Genomic DNA, 17,976 nt, shown 5'->3' with positions numbered 1-17,976 from the left:
TCTTTCTCTGACCTGTCTTTAAAGAAGCGGCGGAACCCAAACGCAACAAGCTTGAAGACAGACTCCATCACAAAGATAATGGTGAAAATGTAGTTGCAGATCTTGAGTGCTTCATTCAGAACCTTTGGAGCAGACAGAAATACTGGTAATGAACAAAGATGGGGCATCAAAAGGTACTAAAAAATATTGTACACCCAATTACAAAATAAATAGAAACACACACACACACACACTGTATATCTGTGTATTATGAAGTCCTCCAAGTAATCTTCAGAAGGCGAATGCAATAGACAAGCACGCAAAGTAGGTTATTCTTGAACCTTTATGAATTTTATGAAATATATTACAAAGAAAGGACACATAAAACCCTCTTTCCTTCTCTCAGTCTCTCTGTTTCTCTCTACCTCATCCCTGCTGCTTCTCTTTTCTCCCCTCTCCTCTCTCGCTTACTCTCTCAAACACACACACACACACACACACACACACACACACAAATAGTGTGTTTTTAATTTGGGGGAATAGGTCATTCTCCATGGATCAGTTTGTTTACAGGATGTCTGATGCTAACTGAGATGATGGAAAAGGATGATGAGGTACCCTAATTGATTGAATAAACTTCAGGAGACAAAGCCAGTCATTTGTTAGCATTTCCATCATCTGGCGGGGGAACCTCTGCCTCACCCTCCCTGCTCTACCGACACAAAGTAATTAAAGCTGAGAAGGGTCCTAATGCTTCAGTGGGAATAAATTGACTCTGTGGACTGGTCAACTGCAGTGCTGAGGAGAGAGTGCAGCGATGGGGGGTGCTAACGATCATCAGCACAGACAGCAGTCGCGCTGGGCTGTTAATTGAAATAGCCTGGTATTTTTAGCTTGAGGTGAAGCTTAAGACCTCAATTTGTGCAGCTTAAAGGGGCTATACCAATGGAAACAATACCCTTTTTGAGGAACTCTCAGTTAACCCTTTAGGATATGTTTAAAAAAGAGTCAGAACTTAAAGCCGTTGGATCCCTATTGCTGGCTTACCTTTAATATTACCACAATTATGCTTTATTGCTAGACATATGAAATTCACAGTAACCAAAACAATACAAGGAAAGCAATAATCCCACATGTCTCATAGGCATAGTCTTCTAAAGAAAGAAAGAAAGGTGGTATTTTTATTCTGCTTATATCTGGAAGTAAATTTAGCTGTTGACATTGTGCCCGAAATATACAGCACATCACATTCACATATGCAAATGTAACTGCTGAGTAAATCTTACATACCTGTGGATAACAACTACATTTATCAGACATATGCACCCTTTCTCCAGATGAATTGGCATCATATTGGATTGCTTAGATTGGTTATTGTTAGGACAATTATAGCAATGACAACTATTTTCACAACACAACTACAATTAATAGCACACACCCGACAGAGATGCCTCACAAAAACTCTTCCAATATGCATAATCATAACATAACAAACAGAAATGCGATATCAGGACAAACAAATAAATACAAATCCATTGCTAACAGGGGGCCTCATTCTGACATTTGTATAATATTTACATATGTGATTATGCTTTCCTGTGGGACACATGGGAGGGGAGGCCAGAGAACCAGGACCATTATCAAGGCGTCTAGACCTACCCTTGGTTGCTGGTAGTGCTCCATGGACATTATCAAGGTGTCTAGACCTACCCTTGGTTGCTGGTAGTGCTCCATGGACATTGTGATGACATTGTCAAGGTGTCTAGACCTACCCTTGGTTGCTGGTAGTGCTCCATGGACATTGTGATGACATTGAGGCGTCTAGACCTACCCTTGGTTGATGGTAGTGCTCCATGGACATTGTGATGACATTGAGGGCGATGACAACAGTAATGAAGAGGTCCAAATATTGGCTGGTGCACATCTTGTGGATGAACAGACGCGTGGGGGAGTAGTCAGAGTAGTATGGCTTGCTCTGAGCTTCTATGGAGGAAGGGAATGGGTGGCATTGGGGGACAGCATGAGATGGCAGTACACAAAAGGGTTATTTTTGGGGTAAAGTCACTCACACACATTCAGGAGAATTTAAGGAGAGAGAAGCAGTGTAAAGTTCAGAGTATAACATTGCTTTTCAGCAAAGAGGAACATTTGCGGAAGCAAAGAAAGAGAGTAAGAGTGGGTTACAGCTTTGCTGGCACAGTCTGTCCTTAGCATGAGTCACAGACTGAATCACAGGGGGGCTTAAGCTCCACCATGCCTCAAAATCCTCCACATGGGTTTGTCAGCAGCAATCTTACCAGTTCCCACATACTTCCCTTCACAATTATTCAAATAAGTTCTGTCAAGAGACAGAAGATGCTGCCAAATCAGCCAAATTTTATCCTCGAGGAATTTCAGATTATTCTTGTCAGTGTTTATATTTGTAAACGCTGTAGAGGACTGAGGGCAAGGTGTTTAACCATTCTTTCTCTCTTTCCAAGAGACAGAAATACAAACAACATGAAAAAGATCATCTGTACCAAACAACAACTTCACCAAACAATATTATCACCTAAATATATTTGGCTATAAATGGATGACTTGACTAGGAACCAAGACTCCCTTAGTTAGCCCCTGTTGTCTTTTTGTGATCACAGGGTTGGCAGGGCAGCAGGGGTAGCATGGCTTCGTACTTCAGTACACAGGGGCAACTGGGGGCAACAGTCACACTCTCTACTACCTGATGGTTTGCACAGACTGCAGGCCCTTTCTCTAACAAAACCTTTGGCCACTGAAGTGGATTTTAGCAAACAAAATATAGCTAGAACTGCTCTTAGAGCTAACATATATGTAGAAGTAAGTCAACTATATGGTTCTGATCTCATGTGTGGGTAGCCTATATCTCTGTCTTTTACTGAGAAGAAATAGATGTCTTATTTTATGAATGAGAGTGTATAATAGAGCTTGTGCAACTGTGTACATGCATGTGTAAAGTATACTATACTGTTGCATGTACAAACTTGCATGGTTTCAGCATGGCGTGGGTATTCAGGACAGGATGCCAACCAGAACACTCCTGTACTTCATTATCTCAAGACTCCTCAAATGCACATGGCTGGCATTCACTTTAATTGGAGCCATGTTTAATTGGCCTTGTTTCTGAATGTGCTGACATCACATTCACTGCTTTTCATAACTTGCAAGTTATGAATCTCAGATGTCCAGGCTTGGCTTGGATCGGGATGTTTTAAAGCTATGGATGTTTGTGCTCCTGAAACTATTTGGCGCTACAATATCTAAGGCAAGGTTACTGCTTGAAAACAGTGGCTCAGTTCTTTGAGGTTATTGTATGGGACACTTTTTGGGACCCTTGGAGATCTACGTAACTATAACACAAAGCACCTTTTCTTTGATGCTGAGAGTTTGGATGTCTCCTGCTACCACTGCTGCTCTGCCATGAATATGTTCCACTCTGAATAAACACTTTTCTGTATATTAGTTGTGGGGTTATTAATAAGAAAACAACTAAGCAAAGGCAGAGCATTTGCAAAGGTGTTTTACTGACTGTAGCCTTTGGGTACTGCACTGTTTAGTAAGGTGAAAGTGAAGTGGAATTTTCAGTTTGGCTCACACATCAAGTAACCACTTTTACCCAATAAAAAGTGGAACAAGCAAGACTGAGGAGTGTGAAGAGCCAAATTACCCCTCAGCTATTCCAAAGCCTTCAGCTTTCACTCCTCCAAAAGGACAGAATGAGAGGGAAAGAGAAAAATAGGGGAGAGGGAGAAAGTGAAAGAGGGATGGAGAGCGTGAGAGAAAGAGAGGGAGAGAGAGACAGAGAGACAGAGACAGAGAAAGAAACAGAGAGAGGCGGTGGTCTTTTGCACAGGGAAAATTGATTGCATGTTGGGTTTCTACTGGCAGCGGTACTAGTCTGATGTCATGCCATATCAATTCTTCAAGAGAACGTCCACATCACTGGAAGCCAAATTCACTTTAAAAGAATTTCAGGGCAGTGAAAATGGATGGACTCCATTTTCATCCAATAAAAAGGAAGAGTGAAGTAGTGCATCAGTGTACAGAAATGTGCTCTAAATCGTTGGAAAGGCACACTCACACATCATTTCAGAAAGATTTTTGAGGTTTTCATCCAAATAGAATTTACACGGGCTACATTTGAGTAGCAATAGACCACCACAGGAATACACCATAGCTCTATCACAAGCTTCTTTTGTTACCAAAATACCACATTGTAATGTTGCTGCTGAACTACATCTGTCCAGGGAGTTGAATAGATCTAGTGCAATACCCAGTGGGCTACATCTATTAGTCTGGTGATCTCAATCAAGCAGATCGGAGTACCCATGCTTTCTTCTCCATGCAACCTGTTGGGACATACAGAATTATAATGCCAAATAAGAGGCTATGGATCTCCTTATGAGTAAAATACATTATTGCCAATTAATACTCAATGATATCAGTTCCTTTTTGACACCAATTAGAGAGCTTTACTTTGTACAGAAATGATCAGCAAACACTGCAGTGTGAAAATGTTTGACTGTACATAACTGAACCAAGACCAGTTAACTTAACTTCCTGTAAGACTAGCCATATCATTACATTGTGCACTCTGATGCAAATGCAAAGGCCATACACTTATTTTGGCTCTGGATAGATTTAACAGTTTAACAGCTAATTAAAACAGTTAATAGACATTAAATTAGCACAGAAGGTTGTAGAACATTGAGTCATATATTCCTTACCATGTCTTTACCAAGGACTTCATTCCTACTGTCTATTGAGTTCTATTGCTTTTACTGTCAAAAAATGGTTCTATGTGAATGTAATCACAGTTGCAATAGACAATGAAAGCACATTGTTGCAGGAGTTTGTCGACCATGCTATTTTCACTGTGCCATCTACACAGACATTGAAAATGGGCCACAGAGGAACTACTTTTTAAACCTCCTGGCATATGGTACTAGTAAGACACAGGCTTAAGCTACTACTAGCAAGCTGTCTTGAGTAGGGATACAAGGTAAGGTACGGTTCCCTAACATGTTTCTATTCCTCTATATTCAGAAGTTATACAGTAACAATATTAGAGACAAAAACTATAAAATAACACCATAAACTTCCTGAAAAATCTGCAGACTCTTTGAGTCATGCACATCTGTAGTCTAGAAGAATTGTGTGGACTTATATGGAGATAACATACAGCTTAATGTTCTTCAAACATCTGTGCCACTTCAATGGAGTAAAGATATCTTAACAATTGTGACACAAAACACTGCTCATGTTGTTTTGTCTTTCTGAACTATTTGTCAGCATAAAAAAAGTCATGTTTATCAATTTGTAATAATTGTGGAATGATTTACACAACATATTTATTTACTTTTCATCAGTATTCACTTGTATGGATGTAAATGTTTTTGAAATTGTAGTTTGAGAAGGAACTGTGAATGGTAAAACAAACCGAAGGTCAACATGGTGAGGGACAGAGATGGTAAAAGCAACCACATAGCACACCAGTGCTCCATTCTGCATGGCATGGATATAATGTTATCATATAGCAGCTTTCTTTTGTTGTCCTAGTGCCACGTACAGAAAATAAAAAATACCGATATATGAATGTGTGAATTTGTGAAAGATTGGAAACATAACCTCTCGTGTGTAATGCAGTACATCTTTTCCTTCCTCCTTTCTTTGCCATTTCTCTGATGTCTGGCTACCATAACATGTTGTTTTTAATTTGGGTACTAACTTGTCTCACTCTATGGTACGACTTTAATCTGTATACTAACTTGTCTCTCTCTATGGTACGACTTTAATCTGTATACTAACTCACCTGACTATCTCCCTTTCTCCACTCTGCAACCTGTGTGTATGGCTGTTGTACATCTGCCCCACGCCAAAAAGGCGTCTGTCTGAAGTATTTGCATGATTCTATGCATGAATTATCTGCCTGGCTCCTCTCTCATCTCCCTCCCCCAATAGCCCCAAACCAAATGTCAGAACTGGCTTTCCGGAAAATGGCTTTTTAGGCACTATGGGCCTGAACCTGAAACTTCTCAATGTGTTGGCAGCTTCAAGTGGAATCATCGACTTTTTTGGGCAACGGTGTTGGTGGTTAACTAAATGATGGCTTGCATCACAACATATAGACATGGCTGTGATTCTATTTGTCATGAAGCTGCATGGCTCACGGCCATACTGACATTCAGTATGACAGCACCTGATTTTGTAGTTGATGTTGTAGTTTAACTAAGACAGATGAAGATCAGGAGGTTCAAACATGCTACTGTTTGTAACATTTCACATTTAGAATATGTGACTGTACTCTGTCAGGAGTAAAGGACAAGGCAAGATGGCAAAATATTTTGTATGTATGAAACATTTGACGTCATGTTGGCATCAGTAATGAGCTTTGCCAAGATTGCAGCCGATAAAATACAATGGTCTAATGACTGAGCTACGTTTCCAGCAGCTTGTTGAAGAGTAAAAAAACGTTATTATCTGATACCAGTTCCTTTACTTAGTAGGCTAAACACACTACCATTCTATGGTGAAATAGCAGCTTATATTGCTTGTTGTTATTAGTAGTTGGTAAAATAGCACTGTGTTATCTTACCATCATCTGGTCAAACAGTCACTGCCGTTTTGTTCATCCTGGTCACACTAGCAGTCCACCTACACAGTGTGCACTCACTTGCACTAAAGCAGAGTTTGCACCAACCCATGAGTGAGAAGAGTGATTGAGCAGCCTCTCCAAATTGGCATTAGTGCATATCCATATCACCGTGTGTTAGGGAATAGTGCAGGCATGCTCCAAATTCACTCTTTCTATCTATACCCATCCTTGCTCCTTGATGAGAAACACTCAGAGCACTGCTATAAATATAATATATTATATTTTATAGTTATATATCTAATAATTTCCTTATTATATTACAGAATATAACCAATGGTAATCTGGTTCTAAATCTAAAAGTTGGCTGATCTACTAGTAAGATTAGGATTTACACTTCACATCCATTTTGGTGCCTTTGGCATTCACACATGGTTTAAAACCTGTTTTTCAGTTATTATTTGAAAATAGAATTATTTATTAATAATTTAAAAAGTGCAGCCATGTTGTACTGCAGATAATAAATTAACTCAACTCAAAAATGCTGGAATGGAGGTGGAATGAGAGCAAGAAACTAGGGAGAATGGGTCAAATAACACTAACACTGTTCCAAGAAACTCGGGAGAATGGGTCAAATAACACTAACACTGTTCCAAGCAAGCTGTCTGGTGCCTTCCATGGCTGCTTTCACATGACATGTGCAGCCAGTCCAATGGTCCTTTCATCAAATGACAGTATCCCATAGTGGATACAAAAAGTCTTTGAAACTTACAGGTTTAGTATTGCAATCTTTTGATTTGAATATTTTTGGAAGTAATTGGAAATTGAAGTGAAAATGGAAACTCATAGTGTGTTGGATTTGGTCTAATAAGACAATGGGAGGAAAACCAGTTTGTAGACAAATTTGCTATGTTGCCACTAAAATGGCTGAATGGGAAAGGTGACTACTGTCTATCCTTATGCCAAACTGAATTAAAAAATGAAACGTTTCTGTGGCTGACATCCATGAAATGGCAGACAAAGGAGAGAGTAAGTATGCGGTTGTTTCCCCACCACTGTCCAAGACCAATTGTTTGACTTTGAGGTGTCAGTGTGTGCGGGTCAAATAGGGGGTTAATGTCTCAATAGTCACAAAATGCATTGCTATGAATGCCACCACACACTGAATCCGCAGCTGAGAGGAAAATGACAAATGTGTTGATATCCTAAATGCTCTGCAAACCTGTCAAATAATGAGAGGCGACAACACATAAAATACAGAGAACAAAACAGAGCAGAGCAGAGAGGAGAGGAGAGGAGAGGAGGAGCATCTGAGCAAAATGATGAACCCAGACAGAGAGGGAAAATGAAAGAGAATTTCAAACAATGGCAAGAAATAGTATTGAAATATATATAAAGAATGGGTACACCACCCGAGAGAGATGCACACTGGTGGAAACCTGACCAGTAATGGGCACACACACACACACACACACACACAGAAAATGACATAAAGTTGCACACACAGTAGGCCTCGTAGACATAACACACTTCTTTCTGAGTCAGTTGATTGTAATGAGTTGCTTGAAATGAATGGCAGAGGCAGGTGACTGTGGAACTCGGAGTGACATATGGCTATGTAATAATGAAATCAAAATATATACTTATACTTATGCTCAGGAACAGTCCTAACATTCTGTTCAAAGTAATTTTCACTTCTATGTTATGTATGCACAATGAGAAATATATATAATACTATATTTCTAAACATTTTTCCATGGCACTTTACAGTACAGTTCCTTAAAATGGTTACTTAATTTACTTAACTGCAACAAGTCGGTGAGTGTTACCATATTCGTTCTTTCGGGCAGAAATCGGTATTAGGCTAGATGTTGACTACATGCAAAATAACACAATTATTATGTGACCAGCTGCAGGTAAAATAATACACTAATGAAGCAGATAATGGAAAATACACTGAGGACCCAGTGCTGATTCACCATCTGCTAGCAGAATACGGTTATTTGCTGAGACTACTCGACCAAACACAATTCACAGACATCAAGAGTGATTATAATGCAATGTTGGGATCAACTGGGATCAGTAAAACTAAATGTCATGAAGAATTATAATAGTGACGTGTCATAGTTGAGCATAATAGTGTAAGCCTGAATACCTTATTGTCAAAAAATCAGTACTAATTAAGGAGCCTTTATAGTAATAGTAACAGTTCACTAAATAACTTACACATATTAATTTATAAGGAACTAGTATGGTAGCACTTGATTATTTATCGCAACTAACGCATACAATCATTCAAACAAGGAATAGTCTACGTTTACAGTTGCATTCTTCAGAGTTCCTATATCCCAGGCAATGTCTGGAAAAATCATTCTCATAATGACACATCACAACTCACTCTTCACAATTACTGCAAACACCAGAAGCCACTTCAAATGATTGTGAATATTTTATGGTTTCCCTGTTTTCAATTTGATTTTAATATGCTTTTATCTCATGGCTCGTGCACTTAAACTCTGCTTGGTCGGTTTTACTACCTGGCTAGGGGGACACAAGCGGGACAATGTGCAATGACTGCTTTTTGTGAAACTGATCTTACCTTCAAGATCACTTTGCCAAGCTAAGAGTGAAGCACTAACCTCTTCTAACCTCTTGTTTTGAATGCATAAAAAAGCATCCATTTATGTCCTCTTATTTCAAGTTTGAAGCATGGTTTAAATGGTTTAGAGGTTAGAAACAATATTTTGTCAACTACATGTCTAGTTCATAAAAGTTGAAGTCATCTGCTCTTTTCTTTTCCTGAGACGTCACTTTGGTGAAGTTACATAAAGAACACTTGCAGGAGGAGGAGGAGGAGGAGGAGGAGGGGACGTTCCTGAATGTCAGATTACATAAGTAACCACACTATCTTTGAATGCAAAATGCAGAGGTTACTCAGTGCTCTGCAATTGAATTCCAGCCCTTAATCTGTCAGTCTCAGGGCTTCCCGCTGTCTGTCTGGTGAGAAACACACTAATTAACTGGGCATGACCACATTGTCTGATGCAATGTGATGATTATACAGCACCTATGCATTGCACATTATTGAAATTCAAATGTTTAACATTTTGGCCAATTATTTATTTTGTCATCTATATTTAATATATTTGTGTTAGTTAAAGAACAGTATTAGCCACTGAAGAGTGTAATGTATTTATGTTTCAATTAAGTATATTTTCCATTTATATGTTTTATATATTTAAAAATGATTGTCTTAAACTCCAGTGATAAATCAAAGGTTCCGCCAAGGCGTGGATTTCATATATAGGCGTGGCAACATATTTGTCTCTGACAGGGAATATTTGAATGTGCAAATCACAAACCATCACTGCCCAAGTCTGATTTATCTATCTGGTAAAAAATATCACATTCCCTTTATTGGAAGAGTGGAGCAAACCTGTGTTATGGGTTGATGCAATTCATCTATCTTGGATATCCTTGATGTTCAGCCTGCCACATATCCTGGCAGGCCACAAAATGTTGTTAATGTTAATGTTTTAAAGGGTTAAATACCTTCCCATTCTCTGAGAAAGGGTAGTCTAATTTATGCGACTTGAATTAAATGTTCAGTCAGCAGTAAACAAATAATACACAATAATAATATAATAATCTCTTGTTATTTCTATTCACACATGTAGTGTAATCAGAACCAGCACATTTAAAAAAAAAAAAAACTGCCCTTGAGAGAGACTGCATTCATGTTGGTCCAGGTGTACAAATTCAGCTTGCAACCTCCCATATTTTATGCACCCTCCATTCATGTAGGCTACTGGTCACTGCTGCTCTTGTGTTTTACTCATCAGGTTCTTTCCCTGTCTCTGGAATATCCTATATCATCAGTATATCTACACACACAGTCACCAGTAGTCTCGCGTTATGCAAAATAATAAATTTCTATGTCCACTCTATTTCCAATGCTCAGCGAAACAGGCTGCCACTCACCTGTTTAGATCTGCTGAGGTTGTGGAAGCACCAAATAGCCTACAGTTTGTTCCCAGGATAATTGTAGGTAAAAAAGCCATGGAAAGGATTCAATTTCCAATGAACGTAGAATACCATAGTTACCTGAAACGAACCTAATATGCGGTTGCAGTAAAATACTATTCTTTCGCACGACCACACTGTAGCCCACATATCCTTGGGGAAAGGAGTGAAAGTAGCCTACTAAGAAAATCCAGGTTTCCATCTGAAACCTTTCTTTCCACAGAAAACAGAGGTGGCCTCTCCTGCAGAAGTTGCACCGCAGCAAGTGTCAGAATGTCTGCTAAAACACTTCAGCAAATATGTAAGCTATAGATTTTCCGTTTCAGTACCTAGCTTCAAAGTTTCGAATGAGTTATATTAAACAGAGTTACATTATTAAACTGAATATGTATCACATGTTATGCTTGTTTGGACATTTTAAATTCTAGACCTAAATAAATTCTCCAGAATGGAGGTGTTTATGAGATGGGCAGTATTGATCTCAATAAAGCTTTTCGTGGAATCTAAGTGAGCAAAACTCATTCTTTTTTTACAGGCTTAACATCACAGTCAGTATAAAGAGGTGTGGCTTGGGCAGTTTAAAACATATCTGACGAGCTACAACTATGTGTCAACGAATGTAATTGTTTTGAACAACAGAAGAAGCACTGCAGTTCATTCCTTGTAAAAGCGCTAATTTTACCACATGCCATTAGAAGCTACACTACGCTACTACTTCAGGTGTGATGAGTTTGTTTAGAAAATCCCAATTCCCAGTCTCACAAGCCATTTCTTAAATTTGTAAGAGGGATTAAATATTCATGTGTTACCATACAGGGTACTCTGAAGCTGTCAGGAGTTTTAGTTATTGTATCTAGTAGATAAACACATAACAACGCTCCTGTCTATAGCTTTCAACCTATCAAACCTTGGACACAGTTCTTTGTGATGGATATATGTATGAGTGAACATGTGGGTGAGTATGTGTGACGTGTGAACTGTGACCCTAGAGAGAGAGGAACACCTCCTTAAGGGCTTTACTCTTTTCCTCTCCCCCGGAACGTTAAATAAACTAGCAGCTGCGATCCGCTCTCAGTGTTCTTTTGTCCAGGTCTGATCATTTTTAAAGATATTTCTGGTTTGGTTGGGGTAAACAATACAACAATTACAAAGACAGTAACCCATTCAAATCCAAATACGCTACAAGGGAATCATAGACTGACAAACACGGAATGAAGGGAGTTTACGGTCATCTGCTGAAAGAGTCAAACAAGAGTCATCTGAGTGTCGCCTATACACTACAGCCGTCCTTAACAAGGCAACAAACTCATCCTGGCCTAGCACGACTTCATACCCAAAGTATCACACAATCAATGTATATATATAAATTACACCCCCTTCACACCCTACTAATATGTGATGACTGTGAGTCTGAGCTCACCGGCGACTGGCAGAGGTTCTTGTGGGCACGAGAATGATTAGTGGAGCACCAGACGAAGACGACCACAAAGCACAGCACAGAGAAACGTCTCTCACTTTGAGCTGTAAATGAGCGTCTGATGAAGTGAGTCTGAAGAACCGCTCGGAATGATGTGCTATCCCTTCCCATGAGTGTTTTCCCAACATCCAGTTGTTTTGACCCCACATTGACCCCATGGTGAAGAACACACAAACATGCCAAACACACTCAATACCTTTCGCTTTGTTGTCCGAGTTGAAACCCGTCAGCATTATATCTAGAAGAACGAAACCACGATCAAGTTATGATGAGAGGTACTCCGAGAGAATGCACACAGGAGTTTGTGAAAATACCCCCTGTGTGTATTTCCAGTCATTCTGAGTCCAGAGTTCCTTTCTCCCTATAATATCTTTAACAACAACTTTAACAATATGCATGTTTCAGTTTGACCAAGGAGAGAAACTAGACCGAAGGAGCTTCACTCAATATCCTGCACTCAGTTCAAATTACTCTCCATCTCAAGAAGGCGAGGGAAAAAAACTCCAAATCTCCATCATTATGTATGATTTGTGTACGCTGAGGCTTAAAATATCTAAAACCCAAATGCTTTGCAGAGACAGACCAACATTTGTATGACAAGAGCATGGGATTCTCCACAACAAAAAAATACAAAAACAATTCTGATGACAGGAAAAAATGTGTTCAAAAAGATGTATTAAAGAAGAATATAATGTAGCCATGATTAGATTAGAGTTAGATTAAATCCATGGGTAATGATTTTGATAAGATTATATCAAAAATAGTGTTTGACAAGTTGATCCCATTGGAAAAAAGATCTGGTTTCAATACAAATGTCATAGCTCATGGAATATACACAAGGGCGATTAAAAACACCCTTGATTGAAGCTGACACAATATTTCATGTTCGTATTCATGTTCTTGGAACCGGAGTGCACATTGGATTCCACCATAGGGGAAAAATAACATCTGTATTTCTCAAGTTTAATAAACACACACGCATACATTGCCAGTGAAAAGATTCTGAACACCCTAGATTTATGGTCTGATTGAGCTTCATACAATTCACATACACATTTCACTGTACATGCCCTGAATTCAAATTAAGAAGTCTGTGAACTGAAGTTGTACGTGAATATGATTTTTTCCTTAGTCACAGCTTTAATCTGGGTAAATATTGGGTAATGGCCTGGATCTTGATCCATCTGATTCCTACTTAGTATTTGTTGTGAAATGTGGCTTGTATTATCAATAGATATCTGAAAAGTGAAAAGACATTTGGTCATAAATGGGTCTCAAACTTTGGTAAGAGAAAGATAACTACACCAGACATGAAGGCACAGTGAATTAAATTAAACAAAGTGCCTGCGTCATCAGTGCAGACTTTGTGAGGCAAAAAACAGCTAATAAAAAAACTCCCAAAAGTTACAACAGTAGTATCCACCACCCATCCACTTACTGGGCAGAAAGATCTGAGTTGATTTGGGAGGACAAAGATAGAAAGGTCAAGGCTCCACAGCCAACAGTCAACTCCTGTGGGGACCTTCTCTATGCTTGAGCTTTCGCTGGAATAGCTCAACATTTTTGATAACAGTGGAGTGTCTATTTGTGGAGGTGGAGGGTGGAGTGTCTATTTGTCTAATACGTTTCTTTAATCAACAACGATTATGAATCTTTCTTAATTCATATGAAATGCTGAAAGTACTCAAATTACAATGCAACAGAAGACATTCCAAGTGTTCAGAGACTTTTAACTAGCAATGTACATATTTATCTGTCATTCACTGTCAACTACCATTATCTGTTTAAGAAAACACACATCTATTGGAGAATGAGAGCAGTCTGTTTAACCATGAGCTGCCATTAGTTTTCATATGTCACTGAGCATAAATTAATTAATTGGCTGTCAGGAGATTAAACTCCATTATCATTGTAGGGGACAGTGGATTGACACAGTTAAAAATGTAACAGGTCAGGCTGTAGCATTGCTAAAACAGAGCATCTACTGTAAACCTTAGCCTACCTCTAGGGACAGACTACCCTTCATGCAAGAGAGGAAGAGAAAGGGACTTTGTGTCACCTGTTCCTCCTCCTGTCTCTGCCTCATTAAGCAAACTATCATGCAAGCCATGGGGCATGCTCTGGGGACATTCCCAGGCATTCAGCGGGGGTCTAGCGCAAGCTAAGGGACGAAACCCGAAACACACCAACTATAGCGTAACACTGTTGACGGACGAGGGGACAAAAGGCTATTCAAACTCAGCATTAGCAAGGAATTAGCGCAGTACTTCATCAAGAAAACGGAGGGCAGGTTTCAAGCAGGACTCAGAAAGAAGTGGAAAGACTACCGACCAGCAAGCTCCTTCTCCTTACTCCGTCTCTTTTTCTCCATGCGCACAAGACGCTTCTCCTCCCGCAGCTTAGCCTCCTCAGCTTCCTGGAGCCGCCGGCACTTGTGGAAGTTCTCCACCACCACCCCCACAAACATGTTCAGCACAAAGAAGGACACAATCAGTAGGAAGGAGATGAAGTAGAGCAGCATCCAGGGGTTGTAGTTCATTTGGGGCTGTAAGCATGGATATGCAGACACACACACACACATGTAAAGAGAGAGAGAGAGAGAGAGAAGAGAGGGTCAATGCATTTTCTTACATGTCATATTACTTGAGACACTAAATAATACATGACAGACTCTCAACGTTTTAGAATAACCATAGACATGGACTGGCATTATATCTGTGGCACACCATCAGGGCACTTCTCTGAAGGATGAGGAAATAATAATGTATTCATGAATATAACATTTGAGTTCACTGTTAATGATCTCTGCCTGTGTCCGCCTGTTCTGCCAATCACTTCCTTCTCTCATTATTTCCAAGAATGCGCTTTAAGAGCATGGAAACAGAGAGTAAGGGGAGAGAGCAGATTTGAGACGATCATGTCTCGATCTCCGTGAAACGTGAGTCTGACCTCTGCTCTCCAGAGCCTTCACTGCATCCTCAGCAGGTCCAAGGTAGTGACAGTGAATTAAAACAAATCTAATTTTGACTGACAGGCACATAAGTGTGATCAGCAAATCAAACTGTTCTATTTCTATGAGGCAGGTTTGCGGCTCAGCTTGAACTGCAGGTATAGGTTCATAATCATGCTGATTGTTGGCTGTTGTTGACCAATAAACTACTGAAAGGATTTATCTCGAGTTGTAATCCATTGCTTTGACAAAAATCTTGATTGGTTTACGGCTGTTTCGTAAGTAAAACAGGGTAACAAGGCTGCTTTAAAATTACCTTGCTAGCATCAGTAACGTTCCTACATTGCAGTAACCAATGCTTGAAAAGTGGACTTTAAACGTTATAATGGTAATTGTTTTTACTTACACAAAACATAAATCGCCATTGAAGGCCTAACCATAAACCCACGGCCCACTACTGCATTCTCTGCATAAACAAAACATTTCTGATGGGCTGTGTAGCCTCACTGTCAGAACTACATTTTCTACAGTCTTGTGCACAATGCCTTAACCCCTTCCTCTAATCAAAGGAAAATAACAATACACGTGAACTAACTATCTGGATGCGCTTTTGGTTACAGACATTTCTAACAAACAATAAGCAAGTGTAGATGCTAGGTATGAGAGCTAGCGTCACAGGACCTACCAAGATCAAAACAAGACTCAAGGCCAAGGTAATTGTAGATAAGTAATGATATATAATACATCTTGGCTGAGATTGAGGACATCATTAATGATGCTATAAAGGGACAATAAATCGATAGTAATACATCTAAAAGCATTCATAAAAGAATCATTTTAACATTATGGCAAAATGTTTAACTATACAGTAATAACACAGTGATTTTGAGCTGTCAACAGTTTTATTTATTACTATTAGTTGCATTTTATGAGCATCAGCACTGCTGCATTTGTGCTCCCACTGGACCAGTGTGGGGCCTCACGATGAGATCCCCTCCACTACACACACGCTCAAGAGGAGCAGAGGTGGCAGGCACCAACACAGCTTTACGTAGAAGGGGAAACAGACTCAAAAAGAAATAAATAGTTCTAAGACTGTCTGAGACATCTTATGTCAATGGTTATGTCGAGACAAAACCACTGCACTATTTGACAACAAGAAGAGATCAAAACTGTGATTTCGAGACACGAGCGGTTTTGTCATCCATAGATCTGAGAGCTGTCATGACAATTACCAATAACATGACATTGTCAAATCATTGGACATCAGCTGCCATGGTGACTCTGACACTGTAGGACATCTGTCATAACACGCTTATGACATGGCTATGCTATTCTTATGAATCAGGGTTGAAGTCAAGTGTCACCCATCTTTCAGCATAAAACACACGGAATCTTTATTTATGACCAAATGTGTGCTCAAGCGCAATAATTTACATTCTCACACAAAGGGAGGACAAGGGAAGCATACAAGTGCATCGCAAATGCACACACTTGCACGCACACACACAGACACAATCACACTTCATCTAATAATTGTGTAAGGCCACTTAATTTGTATTGTACATTTGCTTTAAAAATTCATTACATATTCTTTTCCTTTTGTAGGTTCATCTGTTTAATATCGCACATGAGCGAATGCTGTCAACCTCTACTGACTAGAGCTGATTGGCGGATCCTTTCTCTTGGACTTTAGGGTAAACACTGGAGGGGCCGACTTCACTGATCCCCTGCCTCTAATGATGCATGCCCACTCTCTGCAGCATGCACTCCAATCTTGGTTCAGATGGAAAACCAAGACACAGTATGGTCACTGTCAGAGGTATGGGGAATATAAACTTGAATTTGAATTCAAATTGAAAATAGACATCTGGGAAGAATAATTAGGGCACTTCAAAGGGAGAGTTAGGCTATCATGTGTGGAATGGACGGTAAGGAGCTTACAGAGGAGCAGATCAACTGAAAGCTGTTTGCTTGAGGCCACAGCAGAAATACTGCTGTACTTTTCTGTGCCTGTACATTTCATGATCCCCATTTTGCGCCCATCATCTGCATGGACTGAGCCATGCCTGGGAGAGGTTTGGGCTTCTGGGGTGTCTGGGAAACAAATACCTCTGTTCATACAAAAATACCAATTGATCCAATTGTATCACTAGATAGTTTACAGAGTTAATGAGGTAAACTATTTGATTTACATTTATTTGTCAGCCAGGATAATTGTCCTGTGCATTAGCCTGAACATCATAATATTCAGAGGTATGGTTTGAGGTTATACAATTACCTGTTGATCCACCCCTACAGCATCCAGTCCATCATACATAATGTCCACCCAGCCATCCTTAGAGGCCAGGACGAACAGAGACATCAAGGCCTGTAAGGGAGGGACAACATTAGGACAGACAAAGACTTACTGAACCAAAGTTAACCAATATGTCACCAAACACACTAACACAAATGGAAATAAAAACATTTTTTCCACCATTTAATTTTTTACATATATATATATATACGTATATTTGATCACAGTTGTATGTACTATTGTAAAAGAAAGATTTTCCATTGGAGTGTCTGAAGCTCCTACCTGTCCCAGGTTGTCAAAGTTGTACTTGTGTCTGACCCACTTGTAGTTGGCCAGGTGGCAGTCAGACCTGTTGGTGATGTTCCTGGTGTCTTCACCATGACACACAAAGAACTTCCCTTTGAATAGCTGTGGATGGAGAAATTCAATTCAATTCAATTCAATTCAATTCAATTCAATTTATATAGCGACAAAACAGTGCAATTGTCTTAAGGCACATTCCAGGGCCCAGAGTGTTCAGGAAGAGATTCAGTAGCAGTTAATGAGAGTCACGGTCAGATGTCTTCAGTTCTACTACGGATCACCTACTCCACTCTCGGAGGCACTGAACGGACTGAAGAAAGCCCTTCAGATGGGGTTGA

General features: G+C 39.6%; 1 protein-coding gene across 12 annotated transcripts in view; it reads right to left on the bottom strand.

Annotated features, from left to right (window-relative positions):
- The window catches only part of cacna1g (calcium channel, voltage-dependent, T type, alpha 1G subunit), a 168,643-nt gene that overhangs the window by 22,630 nt on the left and 128,037 nt on the right, over nt 1-17,976 (bottom strand). For 9 of the 12 annotated variants that reach the window (XM_031560748.2, XM_042703205.1, XM_042703208.1 and 6 more), the window contains 6 exons: nt 17,618-17,743; nt 17,318-17,407; nt 14,439-14,631; nt 12,283-12,324; nt 1,811-1,962; nt 13-122 (listed from right to left, as the gene is read on the bottom strand). In XM_031560748.2, the coding sequence (XP_031416608.1) occupies nt 13-122; nt 1,811-1,962; nt 12,283-12,324; nt 14,439-14,631; nt 17,318-17,407; nt 17,618-17,743 (713 nt within the window). Of the gene's footprint in view, nt 1-12; nt 123-1,810; nt 1,963-12,282; nt 12,325-14,417; nt 14,632-17,317; nt 17,408-17,617; nt 17,744-17,976 lie in introns of all 12 variants that reach the window. The other 3 variants (XM_031560750.2, XM_031560757.2, XM_031560751.2) reach the window with 2 other exon arrangements.

This window comes from Clupea harengus, chromosome 23, assembly GCF_900700415.2.
Source record: "Clupea harengus chromosome 23, Ch_v2.0.2, whole genome shotgun sequence".
NCBI lineage: Eukaryota > Metazoa > Chordata > Actinopteri > Clupeiformes > Clupeidae > Clupea > Clupea harengus.
The sequence above is the reverse complement of the archived record's forward strand: the minus strand, read 5'-3'. Positions and strand labels throughout refer to the sequence as shown.